Below are 24,791 nucleotides of genomic sequence, written 5' to 3'. Positions count from 1 at the left end.
ATGAATATTCTCTGGTGCTGTTTTTCATGGTTTGAAGGGGGCTAAGCGCCTTAGTCCCAGTGAAGGGTAATCTTAACCCTACAGCATACAATGACGTTCTAGGCGATTCTGTGCTTCCAACTTTGTGGCCACAGTTTGGGCAAGTCCCTTTCCTGTTTCAGCATGACAATGCCCTAGTGGACAGTGTGAGGTGAATAGAGAAATGGTTTGTTGAGATCTGTGTGGAAGAACTTGACTGGCCTGCAAAGTGCCCTGACCTCAACCCCATTGAAAGCCTTTGGGATTAATTGGAAGGCTGACTGCAAGCCAGGCCTAATTGCCCAACATCAGTGCCTTACCTCACTAATGCTCTTGTGGCTGAATGGAATCAAGTCCCCACAGAAATGTTCCATCATCTGGAAAGCCTTCCCAGAAGAGTGGAGGCTGTTATAGCAGCAACGGGGGCACTAACTCCATATTAATGCCCATGATGTTGGAATGAGATGTTTGATGTGCATGTGTCCACATACTTTTGGTCATGTAGTGTGTATGTGTGTATAAAGAAAAATGTGAAGTTATCCTCTACTATAATGATGTGGTGATTGCTAGTGGAAAGCCATTAAATGCATCTCTCAGTCCGCCCTGCATTTGATGTGAATTGTCTTAATGTTTTCCTTCTCTGTGTTGTGTTGTACAGGGTCTGAATTTGTGACTGGCTGGACTGGAAAGAGGGGAAGAAAGCTCAAATCCAAACTGGAGAAAACAAAACAAAAGGTGGTTGAGTCCATCTGCTGTTCAGCAGTATTTTTGTTGTTGTTTAAAGTCAGCTTCCTTCTTCCTGAATTGAGAAGATTACTTTGTCTATTGTCACAGGGACAGTTTTTTTTTTTGTTGCTTTAGAGCACATTACATATTATCCATCTCGTTTAGCCGTCATATCATTCTTCTGTTTTATATAACAGCGGTTAGGCTTGGGCAGTATCCAGATTGTCATACCTTCATACCAGCCTTGTTCCATACCGGGATCTTAGGTAATACCGGCATTAAACACAGGGGGCGCTGTTTTCAAACTCCATTGAGCCTTTGCGACACGAAGATTAGCAATGCTAACAAGTACATATAAAATCCCATAGAGAATGCTAACGATCACATTGCAAACATAGTTTAGGTCAGAGACTGTATAATATTTTCAGGACAGACATCCCAGCTCATGATGTTATTACAATAACAAAAAAATGCTACTCCCAGTTTACTGCACGCACAAAACTAATATTCAACATATTTTGGAAGAAGCTAACCTCTTTGCTAGATAGCTAAGTATCTACTACATTAGCGAACCAAATGTACAACTGCAGAGCATTTGGCACATTTTAGACCGTTAACTTAATAGTTATAAGATATCTAGCTGGCGAACATTTAGTTGTGAATTCCATACCGTAACTAGAGCAGGTGCTGCACAACATTGAGCGACTCATAAGGCTCTGGTCTCGTCATTGTGTGCTTGTAAACAAACACTATGTGACTGGGTACTACTATCTGTAAGCTTCATAATGAAAAATAATCTGACAGGTGAAATGAAGAACACAATCTTCTTTATCTCCTAACATATATATTTGACAAGTTGAAAATGTATTTTACTTAAAGTTGCTGCAAATATTCCAATGTATAAAAAGTTCAAATAGTTTCAACAGTATTGGAAAAACCATCCTGTGTCTATTTCCAAAACCCCCGGTATACAGCCCAAGCCTAACGGCAGTTTTATGCTAGTTATCCCTCACTTTTTCCTTAACACCCAGCGAGCCTAGAGACCCTCTGTCTGTTCCTGTGATGTGTGGTTGTGTTACCTTAGTTGAATGCACTGATTTGTAAGTGGCTCTGGATACGAGTGTCTGCTAAATGGCTAGAAATGTGAAACGCAGGTGAAGACCATGGCCAGAGACCTGTATGATGACCACTTCAAGGCGGTAGAGAGCATGCCCAGAGGGGTGGTGGTCACCCTGAGGAACATCGCCACCCAGCTGGAGTCTGCTTGGGAGCTGCATACCAACAGACAGGTAGGGGGGGAAAGCACATCAACTCGAACCTAAATTTATGTCAGAGTCGGATAACATTATGATTACCAACAGACCGGTAGGTGCGGGAATCGCCCTGATCCACTCACACAACACACATTGACATCAATTCACGTCTACTTGCACTTTATGGAAAGTGCGCCTTAATACAATTTACAGTAAATCGGTACTTTAATTTTAAAAAACGAAGTAGATATTTTGATTTACTCACTCTGTGATATGTAGTCGTTTTGTTTTCTTGGTTCTGTCTGAAGCTGTAGGCTACAGGTTTGAGGACTCGGTGAAAGTTAAATGTGCTGTTTTGTTTCTGTTGCAGTGTATCGAGGGAGAGAACACATGGAGAGACTTGATGAAAACGGCTCTGGAAAACTTGATTGTGGTTCTCAAGGATGAGAACACCATCTCCCCCTATGAAATGTGCAGCAGTGGCCTAGTGCAAGCACTTTTTACAGTCCTTAATAATGTAAGTAAGATGGGATGGATGAGGTGTATAGGGACCTTTGGCCCAAAGTAGTACTCTATACAGTGAATATGGTTCCATCTGGGCTGCAGATTTCTCTTCCTTTCATACTTTTTCTCAATACTGTCTGGGTAACCAACTTCCTCGTTAGTCCAACTCAGCTCAATGAATGTTTTTCTCTTTTTCAGAGTGTGGAACTTGACATGAAACATGATTGTAAACCATTAATGGAAAGAATAAATGTATTTAAAACCGCATTCAGTGAAAACGAAGATGATGAAAGGTAATAATTCAGACTTTTATATAATTAATTTGTATAAATGTGTTTTTAAATAATAAAAACCTGTCAGTGGCTCACTTCCTGGTTTGTCCCGTTAATTTAGCCGACCCGCAGTTGCCTTAATCCGCAAACTACTAGCAGTCCTGGAGTCCATTGAGAGGTTACCTCTGCACCTGTATGACACCCCAGGCTCCACCTATAACCTGCAGGTGAGTCTCCTCCACCACACCTCTCAGTAGTATAGTGGTGATGGTCAGTTTTTGTTTGTTCCAGCAACCTGTTTTTAAAGCTTAGGTTCAGTAAAACTCATTCTAGGGATAAGCATGAGTACTCAAACTTAACGTCAACTTTTTTTTTAACCCCCTTTTCTCCCCAATTTCGTGGTATCCAATTGTTAGTGGTTACTGTTAGTAGTTATTATCTTGTCTCATCGCTACCACTCCCGTACGGGCTCGGGAGAGACGAAGGTCTCTCCCAGAGTCTCTGGTGGCACAGATAGCACTGCGATGCACCCGGGAGGCCCAAAACTTGATCTTTAACCAGAGATCCCATTTTTTCCCAAATGCAGTGCATTCAGAAAGTATTCAGACCCCTTCCCCCTTTCCATATTTTGTTATCTTACAGCTTTATTTTAAAATTGCTTAAATATTTTTTTCTGCCTCAATCTACACACAATACCCCATAATGACAAAGCAAAAACAGGTTTTTAGAACCTGAAATGTCATTTACATAAGTATTCAGACTCAGTACATTGTTGACGCACCTTTGGCAGCGATTACCCAAGAAGACTCGATGCTGTATCACGCTACAAGCTTGGTTCACCTGTATTTGGAGAGTTTCTCCCGTTCTCTGTGGATCCTCTCAAGCTCTGTCAGGTTGGATGGGGAGCATCGCTGCACAGCAGCAACAACTTCTGTGTTGTCTTGGCTGTGTGCTTTGGGTCGTTGTCCTGTTGGAAGGTGAACCTTCGCCCCAGTCTGAGGTCCGCAGCGCTCTGGAGCAGGTTTCATCAAGGATCTCTCTGTACTTTGCTCCTGAAAAACATCCCCACAGCATGATGCTGCCACCACCATGCTTCATCGTAGGGACAGTGCCAGGTTTCTTCCAGACATGATGCTTGGCATTCAGGCCGAAGCGTTCAATCTTGGTTTCATCAGACCAGAGAATCTTGTTTCTTTCGGTGCCCTTTGGCAAACTCCAAGCGGGCTGTCGTGTGCCTTTTTACTGAAGAGTGTCTTCAGTCTGGCCACTCTACCATAAAGGCTTGATTGGTGGACTTCTGCAGAGATGGTTGTCCTTCTGGAAGTTGTCGAAACATCCCAAGGATGATCAATGGAAACAGTATACTCCTGAGCTCAATTTCGAGTCTCATAGCAAAGGGTCTGAATACTTGTGTAAATAAGGTACTTCATTAAATAAAGTACTTCAAAAAATATATAACTGGTCACTTTGTCATTATGGGTGTAGATGTGTAGCTTGAGGGAAAATGTTTTTGTCACAAGGCAAAAAATATTTTTGTAACAAAATGAGGAAAGGGGGAAGGGGTTTGAATTAGAGGTCGACCGATTTAATCGGAATGGCCGATTTCAAGTTTTCATAACAATCGGTAATTTTGGACACCAATTTTTTTACTCCCTTTATTTATTCTTTATTTCACTAGGCAAGTCAGTTAAGAACACATTCTTATTTTCAATGACTGCCTAGGAGCGGTGGGTTAACTGCCTTTTTCAGGGGCAGAAGGACAGATTTTTACCTTGTCAGCTCAGGGATTCAATCTGGCAACCTTACGGTTAACTAGTCCAACGCTCTAACCACCTGCCTCACGAGGAGCCCGCCTGTTATTCGAATGCAGTAAGAAGCCATGGTAAGGTGCTAGTTAGCATTAAACTTAATCAATCATAATCACTAGTTATCACTACACATGGTTGGTGATATTACTAGTTTATCTAGCGTGTCCTGCTTTGCATATAATCGATGCAGTGTGCATTTGTGAAAAAGGACTGTCGTTGCTCCAACATGTACCTAACCATAAACACCAATGCCTTTCTTAAAATCAATACACAGAAGTATATATTTTTAAACCTGCATATTTAGCTAAAATAAATCCAGGTTAGCAAGCAATATTAACCAGGTGAAATTGTCACGTCTCTTGCGTTCATTGCGCACAGAGTCAGGGTATATGCAAAAGTTTGGTCCGCCTGGCTCATTGCGAACTAATTTTACGTAATTATGACATTGAATGTTGTGCAATGTAACAGGAATATTTAGACTGCTTGATGCCACCCGTTAGATAAAATACGGAACGGTTCCGTATTTCACTGAAAGAATAAACGTCTTGGACATTTTGCTCAATTGCCCTCAGCTGTGGTTAGACTGTTAATGTTTTACTGTGTTCTAGTGTACTATGGAATATTTAGCTTTCTTTTTCTTGACACTTCTCCCAGTCATATTTAAAATTAGAACTACCTTTTAGTGTTCTGATACTTCTAGTTTAGAGTTGTATTTTAGCTACAGTATTTCACCGTTTAATGTGTATAGTATTGCTTACTAGGTGTGTCCAATCAATTGTGTAACCACTCCCTCTTCCAATTAGGGCTAATTGAAAAGCTGTTTAAAAGGACCTTGTATTCCTTTTCGGGTGTTTTTTTAATTTTATTATTTATTTATTTTTTTGGTACTCCCTGGCGAAGGCTATGCAGTCAAAACGTCGGTTTAAAAAAAACTTTTTTTCTATTGAACATGCCATACTAATAAAGGCATTTTAATCAATTATATGAAGAGTGCCTTGGTCCTCCTTTTTGATGACCAATTTACCCCTTTTACCAAAGAGCACCTTCTATCTACCAAAATGTACTATTGTGTACCTTAGTTGCGCTTCCCTTCCTCCTCTTTCTACTAATAAACATCTTGTTTTCGAGATGATAGTTTCTGGATTCGACCATATTAATGACCTACGGCTCGCATTTCTGTGTGTTATTATGTTATAATTAAGTCTATGATTTGATAGAGCAGTCTGACTGAGCGATGGTAGATACCAGCAGGCTCATAAGCATTCATTCAAACGGCACTTTTGTGCGTTTTACCAGCAGCTCTGCTGTTTATGACTTCAAGCCTATCAACTCCCGAGATTAGGCTGGTGTAACCGACGTGAAATGGCTAGCTAGTTAGCGGGGTGCGCGCTAATAGCGTTTCAAACATCACTCACTCTGAAACTTGGAATAGTTGTTCCCCTTGCTCTGCATGGGTAATGCTGCTTCGAGGGTGGCTGTTGTCGATGTGTTCCTGGTTCGAGCCCAGGTTGGAGCGAGGAGAGGGATGGAAGCTATACTGTTACGCTGGCAATACTAAAGTGCCTATAAGAACATCCAATAGTCAAAGGTATATGAAATACAAATGGTATAGAGAGAAATAGTCCTATAATTCCTATAATAACTACAACCTAAAACTTCTTACCTGGGAATATTGAAGACTCATGTTAAAAGGAACCACCAGCTTTCATATGTTCTGAGCAAAGAACTTAAACGTTAGCTTTCTTACATGGCACATATTGCACTTTTACTTTCTTCTCCAACACTTTGTTTTTGCATTATTTAAACCAAATTGAACATGTTTCATTATTTATTTGAGGCTACATTGATTTTATTAATGTATTATATTAAGTTAAAATAAGTGTTCATTCGGTATTGTTGTAATTGTCATTATTACAAATACATTTTAAAAATCAGCCGATGAATCAGTATTGGCTTTTTTTGTACTCCAATGGAAAATCATAATCGGCCGACCTCTAGTTTGAATACTTTCCAAATGCACTGTATTGTGAAACTATTTGCTTTTGACTGTAGTGTTCATTTGTACATGTGCATTTGCGGGACACAACAACAAATAAACCAAGCCAAGCATCACACAGTTATGTTCTTTAAATTCCATTTTTCTCACTCAATTAAGTTCTGATCGCTCCCTCTACACGTGTGTGTGCTTACAGAAATAAATGCCTATAAAAAACGTATCTAACTGATGGGTTACACAAGCTACATTCCTTGCCAAATTACGACAGTTTTATCACATTCTAAATGGACTGGTTGACTGAAGTAGGGAAATATGTGTTCCAGGAATGATGTGCAGTTTTGGAATAAATGCATACTTTTCGGTGCCACAGTCCAAAATGTAAAAACAATTATGAAAACAAAAATACGCTTTTCGATCTTAATTTAAGGTTACAGTTCAAATCCAATTTTGTAGAAACGAGCAGGGTCTATCACTTTGGCAACTAACTGTAGTGATTACCCTACTTTGTAAACTGCTAGTGGCATTTAGAATTGGTTAGCCTTGGCTATAACCCCCCCAACATAGACAGGTTCTACACTGAAAATCTGCAAAAACATTAGTTTGATGAAGACGGTGTATTTTCATCAGAATTGTTAAGCTGACCGTTAAGCTAACCAGATGTTCTGGCCATAATTCAAATCCTTTCGGTGTTCAATGTGGAATTGTTCATCGTTTTAGGAAATAACAAGGAACAAGTATAATAAACTAAATTCTAACAGAAGACATAGTTTGGTTTGCAACTCTGAAAAATTTATTTCATCTTGCCAAATTGAGCACTGTTTCAAATGATCTCTTTGAGAATAGCTGTTTTAGACACGAGATGCGCTTAACATTCTGCTCTATTTTATTCTGTTTTATTACATCATGGTTATTTTTACTATAAAATGGGTGTTTTGACAGTGATAAGGGCTCGGGAAATAAGTGTTTTGTCTGCTAAAATGAACAAAACTATGCTATGCCATAGCAGAGCTATTCTACAAGCAAGCACCACTGCTGTGGTTACTACCTTTTTTTAAAGTTTGTGTTCCACAATGTAATATAACCAGTTGATATTATAGTTTCAATAAATGAATCTTAAATGGCCCTTTATTTATTATATATATAAATATCTCAGTACTAGTCAAGTTTGGACACACCTCATTCAACGGTTTTTCCTTTAATTTTTGTAGAATAATAGTAAAGACATCAAAACTATGAAATAACACACATGGAATAATATAGTAACCAAAAAATGGTTAAACAAATCAAAATTTTATACTATGGATTCTTCAAAGTAGCCACCCTTTGCTTCGCTGACTTCTTGGCGTTCTCTCAATCAACTTCATGAGGAATGCAAGTACTCCTGCAAGTACTCGTAAACAGTCAAAGGTCAAATGCCCATTATTCGTCCTTCCTGTGTGTGTGTTAGATCCTGACGAGGAGGTTGCGTTTCCGTCTGGAGCGCGCGCCTGGGGAGACGGCGCTGATCGACCGTACTGGACGTATGCTGAAGATGGAGCCCCTGGCCACCGTGGAGTCTCTGGAGCAGTACCTCCTCAAGATGGTACCACCCCCTCATCCTTAACCATGTTTCATCTTCTCTCACTATCTGTCCATTCAGCATATTTGAGGCGATCAGTTTGAGCGAACACTCACGCGGTCTCAGAGTAATCTCCTTTCTCTCCCCCAGGTGGCCAAGCAGTGGTATGACTTTGATAGATCCTCCTTCATCTTCGTCAAGAAGCTAAGAGAGGGACAGACCTTCACATTCAGACACCAGCATGACTTTGACGAGAACGGAATAGTCTACTGGATTGGTACCAATGCAAAGTACGTCTCCTCCCATCGTCATCTTATTATACAATACAAGAAAGTATTTAGAAAATAACCTTGTATTAATCTTGTGTGTTTCCTCTGTCTCCAGGACTGCCTATGAGTGGGTGAACCCAGCAGCCTACGGCCTGGTGGTAGTGACCTCCTCTGAGGGTCGTAACCTCCCATATGGACGACTGGAGGACATCCTGAGTCGAGACAGCTCTGCCCTCAACTGCCACACCAACGATGATAAGAACGCCTGGTTCGCCATCGACCTAGGCCTGTGGGTCATCCCCTCTGCCTACACCCTGCGCCACGCACGTGGCTACGGCCGCTCCGCCCTCAGGAACTGGGTGTTCCAGGTGTCCAAAGACGGCCAAACCTGGATGAGTCTCTACAACCATGTGGAGGACTGCAGCCTCAACGAGCCGGGGTAAGTCAGTCTTGTCCCAGTCAGAAGGGCCCATATCCAGGAGCCTATGGTCAGGAAAAACTCAGGATCCAAAACCTATATCTGATTCTGACAGTGAGTTTGTGTCCTGTCCTGTTGTGAAGGTCCACAGCCACATGGCCTCTGGACCCGTCCAAAGAGGAGAAACAGGGCTGGAGACACATCCGCATCAAGCAGATGGGGAAGAATGCCAGCGGGCAGACCCATTACCTGTCTCTATCAGGCCTGGAGATCTACGGCACCGTCAGTGGTGTGTGTGAGGACCAGCTAGGTAAGAGTCTGCTCCTGGGTTCTCTTGAGGTTTCTTCTCTATGGGAGGTTTGTCCGTGCCACTTCTGCTTGCTCTTTGGGGGTCTAAGCTCTGACCACTGCTGTCAAGAAACACATAAGTATTTTAGTAAGGTATGTTTGAGGAGCACTATTTTACTGAGACACTATGTTTATGAATCATTATTCATTAGATTTGAATGATGCAAAGCAATCTGACCGACCTCCTTCTCCCTTCTACAGGTAAAGCAGTGAAGGAAGCGGAGGCCAACCTGCGCAGGCAGAGGCGTCTGTTCCGCTCCCAGGTGATGAAGTACATAGTGCCCGGTGCACGCGTGGTGCGGGGCATTGACTGGAAGTGGAGAGACCAGGATGGCAACCCAGCAGGAGAGGGTACGGTGACGGGGGAGGCCCATAACGGTAAGACACAAGTACATCCTGAGCCCCACCATCTAATAAAACATCCCTCTGTGTGGAACTGAACACACACACAAAGCTTTTGTTTTATATGAAAAAAGTGTTTGTTAAATGTTCTGCGGGACTTCGGCTGACATGATGATGCATGTTTAAACTGCTAAAGCAGGTCATAATGCCTAGCTTTATCCCAGAATAATCCCATACGTCACCCCATTATCATCACTGGGGTAGTGTTATAATAGTAGTTCAGAGACATCGGGCTACGTAACTATGACGATTGAACATAAGATGTGCAAAAACTAGTGACAAGTGACAAGGGAGTCATTGATAAATATGGTAGACCAACCACAAAACAAATTGTGAACATCAAGTGCATTTATATAATTTGAGGAGCCTTCAGTGCATCTTAACCCAAAGCACCTATAACTAACGCTCGTAGAAAAGTCTCACTTTTGTATGTTAAATACTGTGGGTCAGCCAGAAAATATCAACCAGCAGTTGTTCATTGTCCTTTCATAACATTATTAGTAACTTGAAAAACAATGTATCAGACATTGTACAGGTGGTTTGTGGGTGACGCTACTCAACATTTCTAAACGGTCCAGCCTTTGTTCCTGGTTTTCCAACTGAAGGCTTTCTCCTCTGCTTCTGACCTCACACCATAGGCCTATTACTTAACCTAATGCTTCTGACCGCCCTAAGTCGACAGATTCTGATTTTTCAACACTGATACCGATTGGAAGACCAAAAAAAATGTACAACATTTTAAATGTTAATTATTATTTTAACTTTTTATTTTTATAAATGATGACAATTACAACAATACTGAAAGCACTTTTTTATTTTAACTTAATATAATAAATAAAATAAATTTAGTCTCAAATAAATAATGCAACAGAAGTGCAATATGTGCCATGTAAAAAAAGCTCATGTTTAAGTTCCTTGCTCAGAACATATGAATGCTGGTGGTTCCTTTTAACATAAGTCTTCAATATTCCCAGGTAAGAAGTTTTTTTTAGTTTGTAGTTATTATAGGACTATTTCTCTCTATACCATTTGTATTTCATATACCTTTGACTGTTGCCAGCCTAATCTTGGGAGTTGATAGGCATAAACAGCGCAATGCTTGAAGCACAGAGAAGAACTGCTGGCAAACGCAGGAAAGTGCTGTTTGAATGAATGCTTACAAGCTTGCTGCTGCCTACCACCGCTCAGTCAGACTGCTCTATCAAATCATAGACTTAATTATAATATAATAAACACACAGAAATACAAGCCTTAGGTCATTAATATGGTCAAATCCGGAAACTATCATTTCGAAAACAAAACATTTATTCTTTCAGTGAAATACGGAACTGTTCCGTATTTTATCGAACAGCGGCAACCCTAAGTCTAAATATTGCTGTTACGTCATAATCATGTAAAATTCTGGCAAGTGAATTACGGTGTTTGTTAGGAAGAAATGGTCTTCACACAGTTCACAACGAGCCAGGTGGCCCAAACTGCTGCATATAGCCTGACTGCTTGTACAGAACGCAAGAGAAGTGACACAATTTCCCTAGTTTAAAAGAAATGCATGTTAGAAGGCAATATTTAACTAAATATGCAGGTTTAAAAATATGTACTTGTGTATTGATTTTAAAGAAAGGCATTGATGTTTATGGTTAGGTACACATTGGTGCAACGACAGTGCTTTTTTCTCGAATGCTCTTGTTAAATCATCACCCTTTTGGCGAAGTAGGCTGTGATTCAATGATAAATTAACAGGCACCGCATTGATTATATGCAACGCAGGACAAGCTAGATACACTAATAATATCATCAACCATGTGTAATTGACTATTGATTATGTTAAGATCGATTGTTTTTTATAAGACAAGTTTAATGCTAGCTAGCAACTTACCTTGGCACCTTGCTGCACTCTCGTAACAGGTGGTCAGCCTTCCACACAGTCTCCTCGTGGAGTGCCATGTAATCGGCGGCAAATGCTGGTTATCGATTGTTATGAGAACTTCAAATCGGCCCTAATTAATCGGCCATGCCGATTTTTAATCGGTCGACCTCACACTATAGGCCTATTACTTAACCTACTGCTTCTGACCTCACACTATAGGCCTATTAGTTAACCTACTGCTTCTGACCTCACACTATAGGCCTACTTCCTCTGTCCCCATTGGCAAATAAGGCCATGCTTTGTTAATGAAGGATAAATAATTACCTTGAGATGCACTAACTGTAGAAGCTGACTACAGAGCAGCGTAGTTGTTGATCTGAGTCAGTGCTACTGCTGTGTGACTAGACTGCATTACGTGATGCTCATCCTCCTATTGCTCTCCTACCGCATTATTTTATTTATTTTTAACATTTTATTATTATTAAATACAAGGGGCGTGTAAAGGATTTACATGTCTATCTCTGTATGCCAAACGTCTTAAAACCGCTCCCATTATCATTTACGTATTTGACTAAACTTGCAAACTGTCACTACCATTATACCCTTTTTGTTATTAGTTTGATATTTTGAAGTGCAACCCTCCCCCCTCTCCCCCAACTTATCAGGTAACCTTTTCATACTTGTACAATCATTTCCTCCGTCGCTATCTGTTAAATCTCTGGGCAGCTATGTTTCCAGTGTGATTTTAAATACTTTTTGACTAATTGTCTCCATCAGTCAGCTGAGTGCATGTTGATGTTACAATTTGCAAGCTCTGAATGGGCTCCATTGCAATTTTTTTTAAATTTACATTGACAACGATATTATTCAGTTCCTTTTTCTCAAGTGGCTTTCAGCTTTGCATTTGCTAAATTCTACCTTGCTTTGTCATTTTCTGTAACTCATGATTTCTATCTGACTGCTTCACCTGGACCAGAGTACTAGACCATACAGTTTCATCAGGACATCCAGTATCTCAATTTGACTTAGCATTGTGCTGAATAGTAAAACCAATTTTATCAGCTTCAGTATAGCTGCATAGAATGGTATACTGATGGTGATTAATGGATCTAGTCTGAATCTGTATTCAGCCCACCTGTAGACAACGTCACAAACATGGTTATCTGGTCCAGTGTTGAGCAGAACTGCTGTCTTGACTTGCTCTCTGCTGGGTCTCACTACATTCATATCCTTTTCCAGGCTGGATTGATGTCACCTGGGATGCTGGTGGCTCAAACTCTTATCGTATGGGTGCTGAAGGAAAATTTGACCTCAAGCTTGCGCCAGGGTACGACCCTGAGTCTGCGCCGTCACCCAAACCTGTCTCATCCACTGTTTCAGGCACAGCGCAGTCCTGGAGCAGCCTGGTGAAAAATAACTGTCCGGACAAGGGCGGCTCCTCCTCTGCTGCAGGGGCCAGCTCCTCCAGCCGGAAGGGCAGTAGCAGCTCGGTGTGTAGCGTGGCCAGCAGCAGTGATATCAGTCTCAGCTCCACCAAGGTAGAGCGTCGGGCCGATAGCCTGCTGGAGCAGGGGGGGTTACTAGGGGCTGGTGGGGGCATCCCTGGGGCAGAGGGCCAAGAACCCATTGTGGTGCTGTCCGAGGCCGGATCCGCCTCCAGCACCAGCACGATAACCGCAGAGGAGGGTGGCGAGCGGAAAGCGGGTGCGGACAGGCAAGCGGCGGCAGATGCCACGGCCGTCTCCATGGGACTAGTCAGCGTCAGCTCGCCTGACGTCAGCTCCGTGTCTGAGTCCTCCAGTAAGGAGGCTGCTTCCCAGAGACCTCTATGTTCCGTGGCCAGCGCCCGTCTGTCCGTCAGCTCTCTGCTGGCGGCCGGCGCTCCCATGAGCTCCAGCGCCAGCGTGCCTAATCTGTCATCACGAGAGGCCAGCCTCATGGAGTCATTTGTGCGGCGAGCTCCTAACATGTCCCGCACCAATGCCACCAACAACATGAACCTGAGCCGCAGCAGCAGCGACAACAACACCAACACACTGGGACGAAACGTCATGAGCGCTGCCAGTGAGTATTCAGCCTCTACTGTCTGCAGCCCAGGGATACATGCAGCCCTCAGCCTTCAGTCCTCAGCCTTCAGTGCACATAAAGGGACCACTGTCCTGCCAGCTCACTTGACATTATTGGCATGACTTGTAGAAGGAGCCTTGTAGCTTTGGTTTAGAGTTTAGCTTCAGCTTGTACAGTAATAAGTTATCAAATTTTTACATTAACCTGGAGTAGTAGTCAACTAAATTTGTCCTGGCAATGTAAAATTGTAGATTGTGTTCAATGTTGATATGATTGCTAATCCGACTCTTGATCACCACACAAAGGGAAGAAACAGGACAGACAGACGCTCATCTAGCCAAGAAGAAGAAATACTGACTACACATATCTGAATGGTGTACTTGCTTTTGTGCTGCAGTTTTTTTCTGGTTTTCTTTGCTCTAATATTAGGCTATTTCATTAAACCAAGGAGAATCAAATGCCTCACCAATAAATCATATTATTGCATTGCTGACAGACTATTACTGACATTTTCTAATTACATTTTTGCGTCATCCTTGTGTAAAGCGAGCGGTGATCAGTGCATTATTTTCTAATGTTAACCTTTAAAAGTAAGATGCACATTTTTTTTTTTTTTTAAGTCAGAAGGTGCTGACTGAGGCTTGAATGTGACAAGCCTGTGTAGTGGTAGAAGAGCAACCAGCCTGTGTAGTGGTAGAAGAGCAACCAGCCTGTGTAGTGGTAGAAGAGCAACCAGCCTGTGTAGTGGTAGAAGAGCAACCAGCCTGTGTAGTGGTAGAAGAGCAACCAGCCTGTGTAGTGGTGAAGAAGAGCAACCAGCCTGTGTAGTGGTAGAAGAGCAACCAGCCTGTGTAGTGGTAGAAGAGCAACCAGCCTGTGTAGTGGTAGAAGAGCAACCAGCCTGTGTAGTGGTAGAAGAGCAACCAGCCTGTGTAGTGGTAGAAGAGCAACCAGCCTGTGTAGTGGTAGAAGAGCAACCAGCCTGTGTAGTGGTAGAAGAGCAACCAGCCTGTGTAGTGGTAGAAGAGCAACCAGCCTGTGTAGTGGTAGAAGAGCAACCAGCCTGTGTAGTGGTAGAAGAGCAACCAGCCTGTGTAGTGGTAGAAGAGCAACCAGCCTGTGTAGTGGTAGAAGAGCAACCAGCCTGTGTAGTGGTAGAAGAGCAACCAGCCTGTGTAGTGGTAGAAGAGCAACCAGCATGTGTAGTGGTAGAAGAGCAACCAGCATTCAGTTTGAACTGGAACCAGTCAAAATAATACCGGCTTCTTTTTCTGTTTGGGAACTAATCGCATTTTGGGTTTTTGTTTGCAGCTTCTCCTCTCATGGGTGCACAGAGCTTTCCTAACCTCACCACCACTGGTACCACCTCAACTGTTACAATGTCCACATCCATAGTAACCAGCAGCAATAATGTAGCCACGGCAACCACAGGTTTGTCGGTTGGCCAGTTGCTCAGTAACACTCTGACGACCAGCCTGACCTCTACGTCTAGTGAGAGTGACACTGGTCAGGATGCTGAGTTTTCCCTTTATGGTAGGCTATACTAGACTTACTATTATTCCTATACTATACATCTCCTATCCTCCTCCACTACTCCTCTGCTTCTTCATTTAACACATACGTGTTTCTACTGCCTAACTTCCATCTTGTCGTTTCACACTTCTTGATTCATCAGTGTCCTCGTATATTTGGCTAGTGCTTTCTGACTCTATATGAAGTGCATTATGCTCAAAGTTGTTTCTAGTGAGATCTCACCACCTCTCCCTGCAGACTTCCTGGACAGCTGTCGTGCTAACACGCTATTGGCTGAGTTAGATGATGAGGAGGATCTGCCTGAGCCTGATGATGATGATGATGAGAACGAGGATGACAATCAGGAAGACCAAGAGTATGAGGAAGTTTTGGTACGGTCCAGGGTAAACCTTGGTTTCCACATTCATTTTAATAGGGTAAAATCTGTTGCAGTTTCTATTCATATAAAGTGTACTTGTCGATTGCATGCTTGCACCCTCGTAAAAAAAGAATTGCCTGAAAACCTCCCTATTTCAGTTTAAGTTCTTGTCAATTTCGAATGTGAAGTGTGTAACTAAATGTATGTGACCTTGTTTTTATGAAAGTTTTGTTTCTCCTGTAAACGTCGATATGTGTTGCATGTTGTTTGTGTTGTGTGTAATACCTTGCCTGCCACTCCCAGAGAACTAAGGTCTGTTCATGTCCTGTTTTATCAGGAAGAGGAAGAGTATGAAACCAAAGGGGGTCGGCGGAGAACCTGGGACGATGACTTTGTCCTCAAAAGGCAGTTCTCTGCTTTAGTCCCGGCGTTTGACCCCAGGCCAGGCCGGACCAATGTCCAGCAGACCACTGACCTGGAGATCCCTCCCCCAGGTACACAAACACGACACAGTTCAGTTCAATATCCATCTGTGGATGGACTTGGATTGTACATGATTACTAGACAAATGGCAAGTCTTTCACACCTACTTCAATTGCACCTTAGGGCCCAGTGGTGAGCTCTTTCCTCATGTTTTTCCTTGTCCTTGCAGGTACACCTCGCTCTGAAGTCCAGGAAGAGGTTGAGTGTGCCCCCTCTCCCCACCTCGCCCTCATCCTCAAAGTGGCAGGGCTTGGAACCACAAGAGAAGTTGAACTACCCCTCTCCAACTACAAGGGTACTATCTTTTACTATGTCCAGAAGCTCCTACAGGTCTCCTGCAACGGGAGTATCAAATCAGATAAACTACGCCGGATCTGGGAGCCCACATACACGTAAGTCTGCCAGGCAGGATGCTAGTTTGTTTGGGTGTTTAGTTTTTCCTCAGGATTCTAACTTGACGCTATGATGAAACCTAAACTGAAAGTATCTGGAATTAATAGCAGATCTCCATTTTTATTTTGTTTTGCAGGATAATGTACAGAGAATTGAAGGATTCGGACAAAGAGAAGGAAAGCAGAAAAATGGTAATTAACACGTTTCACACCTCCCCCCCCCAATATTTTGTGGCTGTTTTCAATGTGTAGCGAAATGCTTCTCCTGGATAATTAAACAGACCTAGTCTCGAAAACCCAACCTAGGCAACAGTGACTCTTTATGGCATAGAGGAACTGCGTCCCTGCCCACATCACTACCTTATCCGCTTGAATAAAATACTAAACAGTAGCTGGCAAGATTGAGATCACTGAGGTTATTTTTAGTGAGTGCATTTCGCAAGTGGCTATCTTCAATAAACCACTGCAAAGATTTTGCCTGAACTTTGGTTTTGAATTGCAACATTCTGGAATGTCTGCATCGTGATTTGTTGGAAGAGTTGTCTATCTGAAGAGGATCCACTCCGGGAACAAGGACAAGGACATTTTTTTTTTATTAAAGTTGCCAAAAAAAAGTCTGTTATTGAAACCAGACCCTAGTCATTGTTGCCTAGGGTCGGGTTTTCGAGACTAAGACAGACCTATCTCACTAACTTTTAAAGCAGCAAGGATACTGTGACTTAAAACCCTATTAGTTATATTGTAACTAGAGTAACTGCACGGGTCTCTTTTTAGTGGTTAAACCAACCTACTGTAATGCATGTCTATTTTCCTTGAGACTTTACAATCAGGAAAGACCAACATTTGGTTCTTCCTGTTGTAGGGTTGCTGGTCTGTAGAGCATGTGGAGCAATACCTTGGCACTGATGAATTACCAAAGAATGACTTGATAACCTACATGCAGAAGAATGCAGACTCCTCTTTCCTGCGCCACTGGAAATTAACCGGCACTAATAAAAGTATTAGGAAAAACAGAAATTGTTCTCAGCTCATAGCTGCATACAAGGTATAGACCGGCATCAAGATGTTGCTTATCTGTCTATGTATCTATTTATTTTCCCTTCTCTGTTTAGATATATTGTTTTCCTTCTTGCTTGACTGTCATTTGTCTAGCCACTTGTTAGACAGTTTTTGCTCTTCTCTTAACTTTATCCAAATGGCTTGTGGCTGTTCTGTAAATTATGCATTACCATGATTTACATAGTGAATCTGTTCCCTTTCATTATTTTGCTGTACGAACATAATGATTCTGAGAATGCAATAACTGGATGTATGTGCAGCAAAATAGCCATGTCCAGTTTTATGCTACTGTCTTCGCTGTTAATCAGAGAGTTTGTAGAGTCAGGTAGCTGAGGGAACATCAGGTTTAAACCTCGGTCCATATGATTGCTTGCAGGACTTTTGTGAGCATGGGTGCAGGTCGGGGGGCCTGAGCCCTGGGTCTCTGGGTGCCATGCAGACCTGTGACATCCTGAGTGTGGCTAGTGAGCAGGCCCAGGCCAAGGCTGGCTCCAGCCAGAGCGCCTGCGGTGTGGAGGATGTGCTCCAGCTGCTCCGCATCCTCTTCATCATCGGAGGAGACCCCCACGCCCACACACGCACCTTCCAGGAAGGTACAGATACACACCTAATACCACCTCAGACCCCCCCTCCCCATCACATATCACCTGAAGATAATATGCTACCTTATTTTATTATACTCTTGCAGTGAAAATGTTACCTTTTGGTGTTCTTAATAACACACGTTGTTGATCAACTGTTTTTTACCATATGTAGAGGACCTCCAATTCAATGCATCGCCCGAGGAATTCACCAGCAAGAAAGTCACAACGAAGATTCTCCAGCAGATTGAGGAGCCTCTGGCCCTAGCCAGCGGGGCCCTCCCAGAATGGTGTGAGCAGCTTACCAGCAAGTGTCCTTTCCTCATCCCGTTCGAGACCCGGCAGCTCTACTTCACCTGCACTGCGTTTGGAGCCTCCAGGTTAGTGCTGCTTGACTTTAAACAAAAGGGGTGTGTCCTCCTGAAACTGGTGCAACGTCTTCTCACATCCACACCCATTTCATGTCTTTGTTTATATAGCATTGAATAACAAACTAATACAACTCTCGCATATTACAGGGCCAATTATTGCTGTTAATTTCATTGACTTCGTACTGTATTGTCGGTGTATCTCAGGGCGGTGGTGTGGCTGCAGAACCGGCGGGAGGCGACCATGGAGCGCTCGCGGCCCTCCACCACGGTGCGGAGAGACGACCCTGGGGAGTTCAGGGTGGGCCGGCTCAAACATGAGAGAGTCAAGGTCCCCCGCGGAGACCAGATGATGGAGTGGGCTGAGCGCGTCATGCAGATCCACGCTGACAGGAAATCTGTTTTGGAAGTAAAACACCACGCCTGATATAAACCAGATGAATTGTACTCCTGGACTAACATGCATGCTCATTGGAGAGTCTGTGTGAAGGGATTATTGATTATCATTGGTACCCATGAATAAGTGGTCCATGTCATGCTAAATGGTGTGAAATATGTACTCATTCATCCAATTCATAGGCATACATTTTGTAATCTTACTGTACACCTGTTTTTTTCCAACTTGGTAATGTCTTCCCCTATTTCTTTGAATGTCATGGCCACGAGAGGTCATAGTGACTGGTTATGAGAGGTCGTAGCGAATGACCAGTCTCTCTCCCCAGGTTGAATTCCAGGGGGAGGAGGGTACAGGCCTGGGTCCCACACTGGAGTTCTATGCTCTGGTGGCAGCTGAGTTCCAGAGGGCATCCCTGGGTATATGGCTCTGTGATGATGACTTCCCAGACGATGAGTCTCGCCAGGTAAGTGCTGCTTCACTGTCACATTATTAAAATGTAGATCTAAACGGTAATATTTGAACCATGTCAGTGTCACCTTTAATTAATATTTTGGGGTCAATGAAAATGTCCTGCTTCTTATTGACTGTGTGTTGTGTACTATCAGGTGGATCTGGGTGGGGGTCTGAAACCTCCAGGCTACTATGTCCAGCGCTCCTGCGGCCTGTTTCCAGCCCCATTCCCCCAGGACAGTGACGAGCTGGAGCGCCTCAGCAAACTCTTCCTCTTCTTGGGAGTCTTCCTGGCAAAGTGCATTCAGGACAACCGCCTGGTGGACCTTCCCATCTCACGACCCTTTTTCAAGTTGCTCTGTATGGGTGACATCAAGAGCAACATGTCCAAGCTACTGTACGCCTCCCGTGGAGGCCCTCTCCTCCTCGATCCCACCGAGCAGCACCACCACTTCTCAGAGATCCAGTCAGAGGCGTCTACCGAGGAGAGCCTGGACACCTATTCTGTCGGCAGCTTTGACGAGGACTCCAAGTCAGAGTTCATCCTGGACCCCCCTAAACCCAAGCCCCCGGCCTGGTACCACGGCATCCTGACCTGGGAGGACTTTGAGCGGGTCAACTCCCACCGGGCCAAGTTCCTGAAAGAGATGAAGGAGCTGGCGGTGAAGAGGAGGCTGATCTTGGGCAACAACAGTCAGTCTGAGGATGAAAAGAACACTAGGCTGCAGGACCTCATGCTGAAGAACCCCTTGGGCTCCGGACCCCCACTTAGTGTAGAGGACCTGGGGTGAGCACAGCTACTTCCACCACTCTTACTGAGCTTCTTAAATTAGTTAGGCATTCAGTGGATAATATCCTGAACTGGAATGACATTTTTGCTAATTACATTGTTTTGTAGGCAATGATTAATCGCTTTCGAATTTGTTCACTTTTCTTTTGTCAGTTTCCCATGATGCTGATATTGTATTTGATCTTGACAGCTGTAAAATTATGTCATCATTCAACGTGGTTAATTTTGAGTCCCTTTTCTCTCAGATTGAATTTCCAGTTTTGCCCCTCATCCAAAGTGCATGGGTTCTCAGCAGTGGATCTGAAGCCCAATGCGGATGACGAGGTAGGTAGAGCACCACTGTTGACTCTGACCTGAGTTGTATTAGTTAGATGAGTTGTCTGAAACTGTCCTGTTTCCCTCTGTTTATCCATCCAGATGGTGACCATGGATAATGCTGAGGAGTACGTGGAGCTCATGTTTGACTTCTGCATGCACACTGGCATCCAGAAACAAATGGAGGCATTCAGAGGTATGCCTATTAATATGACTTTGTATCTCTTTGTATCTCTTTAGCATTAGTTATCACAAATGAGTTTATTTTCCTACACTACACTTTGGATGTAATGAAATGAACGGTTCCTTTCTCAGAGGGCTTTAACCGAGTGTTCCCCATGGAGAAGCTGAGCTCCTTCAGTCACAAGGAGGTGCAGATGATTCTGTGTGGAAACCAGTCTCCATCCTGGACATCTGAGGATGTCATGAACTACACAGAGCCCAAGCTGGGCTACACTAGGGACAGGTATGATGACCCTCCATCTACTGCAGCTTGTAGAATAGAACTTCATTTGGCCAACTTGGAAATAATTTATTTGTTGTTAGATCTCCTTGTATTGACTGTTAGTCATGTTTTAGAAGGGACTGAAATGGCAAGGTCACTGACATAACCAGAACATGACTTACTTACTTAATGATCTTTGTTTCTGGAGGAACATGAGGTGTGTACTAAAGTACCAGTTCATAAACTGGCGCTATCTAACAGCTGGTTGTTTTCATATTTCTCTGGAGAGTCCTTTTAACGGTTTCATCGGTTCCCTTGTCCTCTCCACAGTCCTGGGTTCCTGCGTTTTGTGCGCGTGCTTTGTGGAATGTCGTCTGACGAGAGGAAAGCCTTCCTCCAGTTCACCACAGGATGCTCCACTCTGCCCCCTGGTGGTCTGGCAAACCTGCACCCACGCCTCACCATCGTTCGAAAGGTAAGGAAAGGGCTCTTTATGATGCAAGTCACTACTGAGTTTAGGAAACTATGTCAACCTTGCAGTACAGTAAGCCATCCTAATGATGTTGACATGTTTCAGAAATGCTGACAGTAGGAATTTGGGGAATGTTTGATATTGAATGTATTCTATTTAGCTTTAAAACATAACATACTATCATCCAAGAATGACACTACCCCTCCATCACTAATATCTTCCTCTCCAGACCTCTGGGATTATAGACAGGGTTCAAACTAGTGGTCAGAGTGTTAGGCCAGTAACCGAAAGGCTGCTGGATCGAATCCCCAAGCTGACAGGGTAAAAATCTGCCGTTCTGCCCATGAGCAAGGCAGTTAACCCACTTTTCCTGGGCACCGAAGACGTGGATGTCGATTAAGGCAACTCTCTGATTCAGAGGGGTTGGGTTATGCGTTAGACACATTTCAGTTTAAGACATTCAGTTGTACAACTGACTAGGTATCCCCTTTCCCTTCCCTAAAGTGTTGTTCCCATGTTTCATGAGCTGAAATAAACATTTGCACATTTGTTTACATCCCTGTTAGTGAGCATTTCTACTTTGCCAAGATAATCCATTAACCTGACAAGATTGGCCTATCAAGAAGCTGATTAAACAGCATGATCATTATACAGGTGTACCTTGTGCTGGGGACAATAAAAGGCCCCTAAAAAGTTGAGGGAGTGTCAATTGGCATGCTGACTGCAGGAATGTCCACCAGAGCTGTTGCCAGAGATTTCTGTTCATTTCTTTACCATAAGCCGTCTCCAACGTAATTTTAGAGAATTTGGCTGTACGTCCAACCTACCTCATGACCAGAAACCACGTGTATGGCGGCGTGTGGGCGAGTGGTTTGTTCATGTCAACATTGTGAACAGTGCCCCATGGTTGCGGTGTGGGCAGGTTTAAGCTGCAGACAACCAACACAATGGCAGTTTGAATGCACAGAGATACTGTGATGAGATCCTGAGGTCCAGTCATGTGAAATCCGTAGATTAGGATCTAATGCATTTATTCAATTGACTGATTTCCTTATTTGAACTGTAACTAAAATCTTTGAAATTGTTGCGTGTTTTGTTCAGTGTATAGTTTACCGCAAGGTGACTGCAATGCAATGAAACTAATTGTTCCTTTCCATAGGTGGACGCGGCAGACTCCAGCTATCCCTCTGTTAACACTTGTGTACACTATCTGAAGCTGCCAGAGTATTCCTCTGAAGACATCATGAGAGAGCGTCTCCTAGCTGCCACCATGGAGAAGGGCTTCCACCTCAACTGAGCATGCCTTGTCTGCCCCATTCTAACTGACAAACCCCCCCTGCTGGTGAAGCCTATTGTGTTTTGTTGCAGAAAAATAGATCTCTCTCTCCCCCCTCCTCCCAACCCCACCAACCACCCCTCCCTTAAATGTCCCCTGTTCCGTCCTTTCCCCCTGTGAACTCTAGGAAAACAGTCCCATGTTGGCTCAACTAGCTACTGATACAGATAAGGTCCGGGGCACCCCCACCTTCCTCCGCTCCACCCACTACAGCTCCCTCCCTCCCCAGGGCACACTGCTGCTTGAAGGACTTGAGCGACTAGAAGACAGTTTCCTCATGGTCTACAGTGTTTACTCTCTCTCATACTCTGGCTGTGAGCATCTGTACATTCTCTGTAGATTTTAGGGTTTTTAGATTGCCACCATCTCTCCACCACCCGGCTGTCCAACCCCCTTCCTTTCCCTGCGTGACCTGAGGGAAGAAGGGTATCTGCTTCTGTAGCGCTAACTGTAGTGTGTTTGGGCATTTCCTTACCAGGTTAAGTTTTACTAGTGCCTGCATTGTTTGAATATTAGGATTAAATCTTTCCCTCCTTTTACTTAATCTTACGGCATACAATCATGATGCACATGCTTATTATTTTTGCTCTTCATTTTTCTTTCGTTATGTATGTTTTGATTGTTTGTTATCCTGCTATAAGGATCAAGGTCCCTGAGTGCATTTCTTGTGTAATTTTACAATAAAGCTATAGAGACAAAAACACTGGTTCTGTGTGCAAGGCACATTTAAAAAGAAAAAAGCAAGCTATGCTTTCCCTTGTATTTTCTTTGTATATTATAAACATTTATTTAACTCCAGTTGCAATTTGAAGTAAACAGATATTTTCAAATGTGTATGCTCCAAAAAATTAAAATGTTTGCAAAGTATGAAACGTCTTGTTTATTTTCTTAATAAAAGACCTGAATTACATATTCCAGGCACATTCAAGAACCAAATTCAAAACAGGGTTTGTGTGATACCTCAGTCAATCTATTACTACAGCTGTCTAAAACCTCCCTATTCTATATTAATAACAATGGGTTGTTAATAAATTCAAGTATGAAGTCCATGCCATCCAAATGATTTAATGTGTCCCCTTTTTCAAAGGCCGACAGTCTTCGTGTTCAAACAACTGCTCAATGAGCCTCAGACATCTGGTCCAGAGGCTAGTAGAGGTGCCAGGATGCGGTTCTTATTGGTCTCTACTAACATTGAATACACATGTAATTCCCTAATCACAGTGTAAAGTAGGGAATTTAACCCCACCCCCCAAATGAGCCCTTTCCATTAGTAAGAAAAATGTTATTGTTAACCCTGGCTACTCTTAGAGGGGTCAAAGTTTACTGTGACATTATTTCAGTCATGGATTCTTTGAAAAACAATTAAACATTGAAAATGTCAAACTCAGTTTTATACATGTACAAAATGATTGTCTTTCTGTAAAAGGATGAATTGACTTAAGTTTCAGTCATGGAATTTCAGTCTGCACAGACATTAGTCTGTGCAGTGCCGCACTAAATGCCAGACCTGGAATGGCACAGTTGGCTAGCCACGTGACAAGCCCCTAATGTGAGGGGTGGACACGCAGACAACCCCAGCATCTGTTTCAATGAATTTCCTCAAACTGGTTAATAACAAAACTTATCATTTGTAAAGGATACATCCAATTCACTCTTGTTAGGAGAGAAAAACAAAGCAGTCACATGGTTATTTTTATTGTAGTTATTTAACCTTTAATTTAACAGGGAGTCATGCTGAGACCAAGGACTCTTGCGGATGAGCCCTGTAATTACAAGAATATTCACATCAATACAAAAGGCAAAATAGAGATACATTAAGCAAACCAATGATACATCTGCCAATGGAAAACAACTTAAATGTATAGTATTGGCTTCTCTAATGGGGAATGCTTAGTTTAGAGTAATGTGTTTTTGTCCCAGAAAAAGCTGACCTTTGAGATGCTGAGCTATGCACAGGTGGTTGGATAGTTGACATGCAGTAAATCTAGCATACAGCCAGAATGTGCTGAAGTAGTGAACAAAAAGAGACTCTGAACTCACCACATGACCAAAGTACTTGTCAAGAACCTCAAAGTTGTCTGACAGTTCATTCTGTGGGAAAGAAAGACATCATACACCATGAATCATGAATACTCTCAATAATAAAATCTCAACCTTAATCTAATAACACTTTTTTTACACATAACAGTAAAATTAACTCTCACCTCAGTGTCACTGATACCAACAACTACGAAGAGAGCAGCATACTGTCTATATACTAGTTTGAAGTCTAAAAGAGCACTAGATAGAAAATAATAGTTACTTGG

General features: G+C 42.9%; 1 protein-coding gene across 5 annotated transcripts in view; it reads left to right on the top strand.

The window, feature by feature from the left end:
* The window catches only part of LOC124046626 (E3 ubiquitin-protein ligase HECTD1-like), a 40,160-nt gene extending 16,808 nt beyond the window's left edge, over positions 1 to 23,352 (top strand). The window contains exons 15-41 of one of the 5 annotated variants that reach the window (XM_046367225.1): positions 677 to 753; positions 1,899 to 2,033; positions 2,368 to 2,514; positions 2,700 to 2,794; positions 2,895 to 3,000; positions 8,025 to 8,159; positions 8,286 to 8,425; positions 8,520 to 8,843; positions 8,966 to 9,132; positions 9,372 to 9,548; positions 12,679 to 13,503; positions 14,818 to 15,039; positions 15,277 to 15,455; positions 15,735 to 15,891; positions 16,050 to 16,272; positions 16,410 to 16,464; positions 17,135 to 17,317; positions 17,708 to 17,924; positions 18,088 to 18,292; positions 18,488 to 18,689; positions 19,003 to 19,140; positions 19,283 to 19,914; positions 20,163 to 20,241; positions 20,335 to 20,428; positions 20,548 to 20,698; positions 21,008 to 21,152; positions 22,309 to 23,352. In XM_046367225.1, coding sequence (XP_046223181.1) covers positions 677 to 753; positions 1,899 to 2,033; positions 2,368 to 2,514; positions 2,700 to 2,794; positions 2,895 to 3,000; positions 8,025 to 8,159; positions 8,286 to 8,425; positions 8,520 to 8,843; positions 8,966 to 9,132; positions 9,372 to 9,548; positions 12,679 to 13,503; positions 14,818 to 15,039; positions 15,277 to 15,455; positions 15,735 to 15,891; positions 16,050 to 16,272; positions 16,410 to 16,464; positions 17,135 to 17,317; positions 17,708 to 17,924; positions 18,088 to 18,292; positions 18,488 to 18,689; positions 19,003 to 19,140; positions 19,283 to 19,914; positions 20,163 to 20,241; positions 20,335 to 20,428; positions 20,548 to 20,698; positions 21,008 to 21,152; positions 22,309 to 22,446 — 5,348 coding nt within the window. In that variant the 3' untranslated portion in view covers positions 22,447 to 23,352. The remainder of the gene's footprint in view (positions 1 to 676; positions 754 to 1,898; positions 2,034 to 2,367; positions 2,515 to 2,699; positions 2,795 to 2,894; positions 3,001 to 8,024; positions 8,160 to 8,285; positions 8,426 to 8,519; positions 8,844 to 8,965; positions 9,133 to 9,371; positions 9,549 to 12,678; positions 13,504 to 14,817; positions 15,040 to 15,276; positions 15,456 to 15,734; positions 15,892 to 16,049; positions 16,273 to 16,409; positions 16,465 to 17,134; positions 17,318 to 17,707; positions 17,925 to 18,087; positions 18,293 to 18,487; positions 18,690 to 19,002; positions 19,141 to 19,282; positions 19,915 to 20,162; positions 20,242 to 20,334; positions 20,429 to 20,547; positions 20,699 to 21,007; positions 21,153 to 22,308) is intronic. The other 4 variants (XM_046367228.1, XM_046367227.1, XM_046367230.1 and 1 more) reach the window with 4 other exon arrangements.
* The last annotated feature ends 1,439 nt before the right edge of the window (positions 23,353 to 24,791 follow it).

This window comes from Oncorhynchus gorbuscha, linkage group LG10 (genome assembly GCF_021184085.1).
Source record: "Oncorhynchus gorbuscha isolate QuinsamMale2020 ecotype Even-year linkage group LG10, OgorEven_v1.0, whole genome shotgun sequence".
NCBI lineage: Eukaryota > Metazoa > Chordata > Actinopteri > Salmoniformes > Salmonidae > Oncorhynchus > Oncorhynchus gorbuscha.
This window is presented reverse-complemented; position numbering and strand designations above follow the sequence as displayed.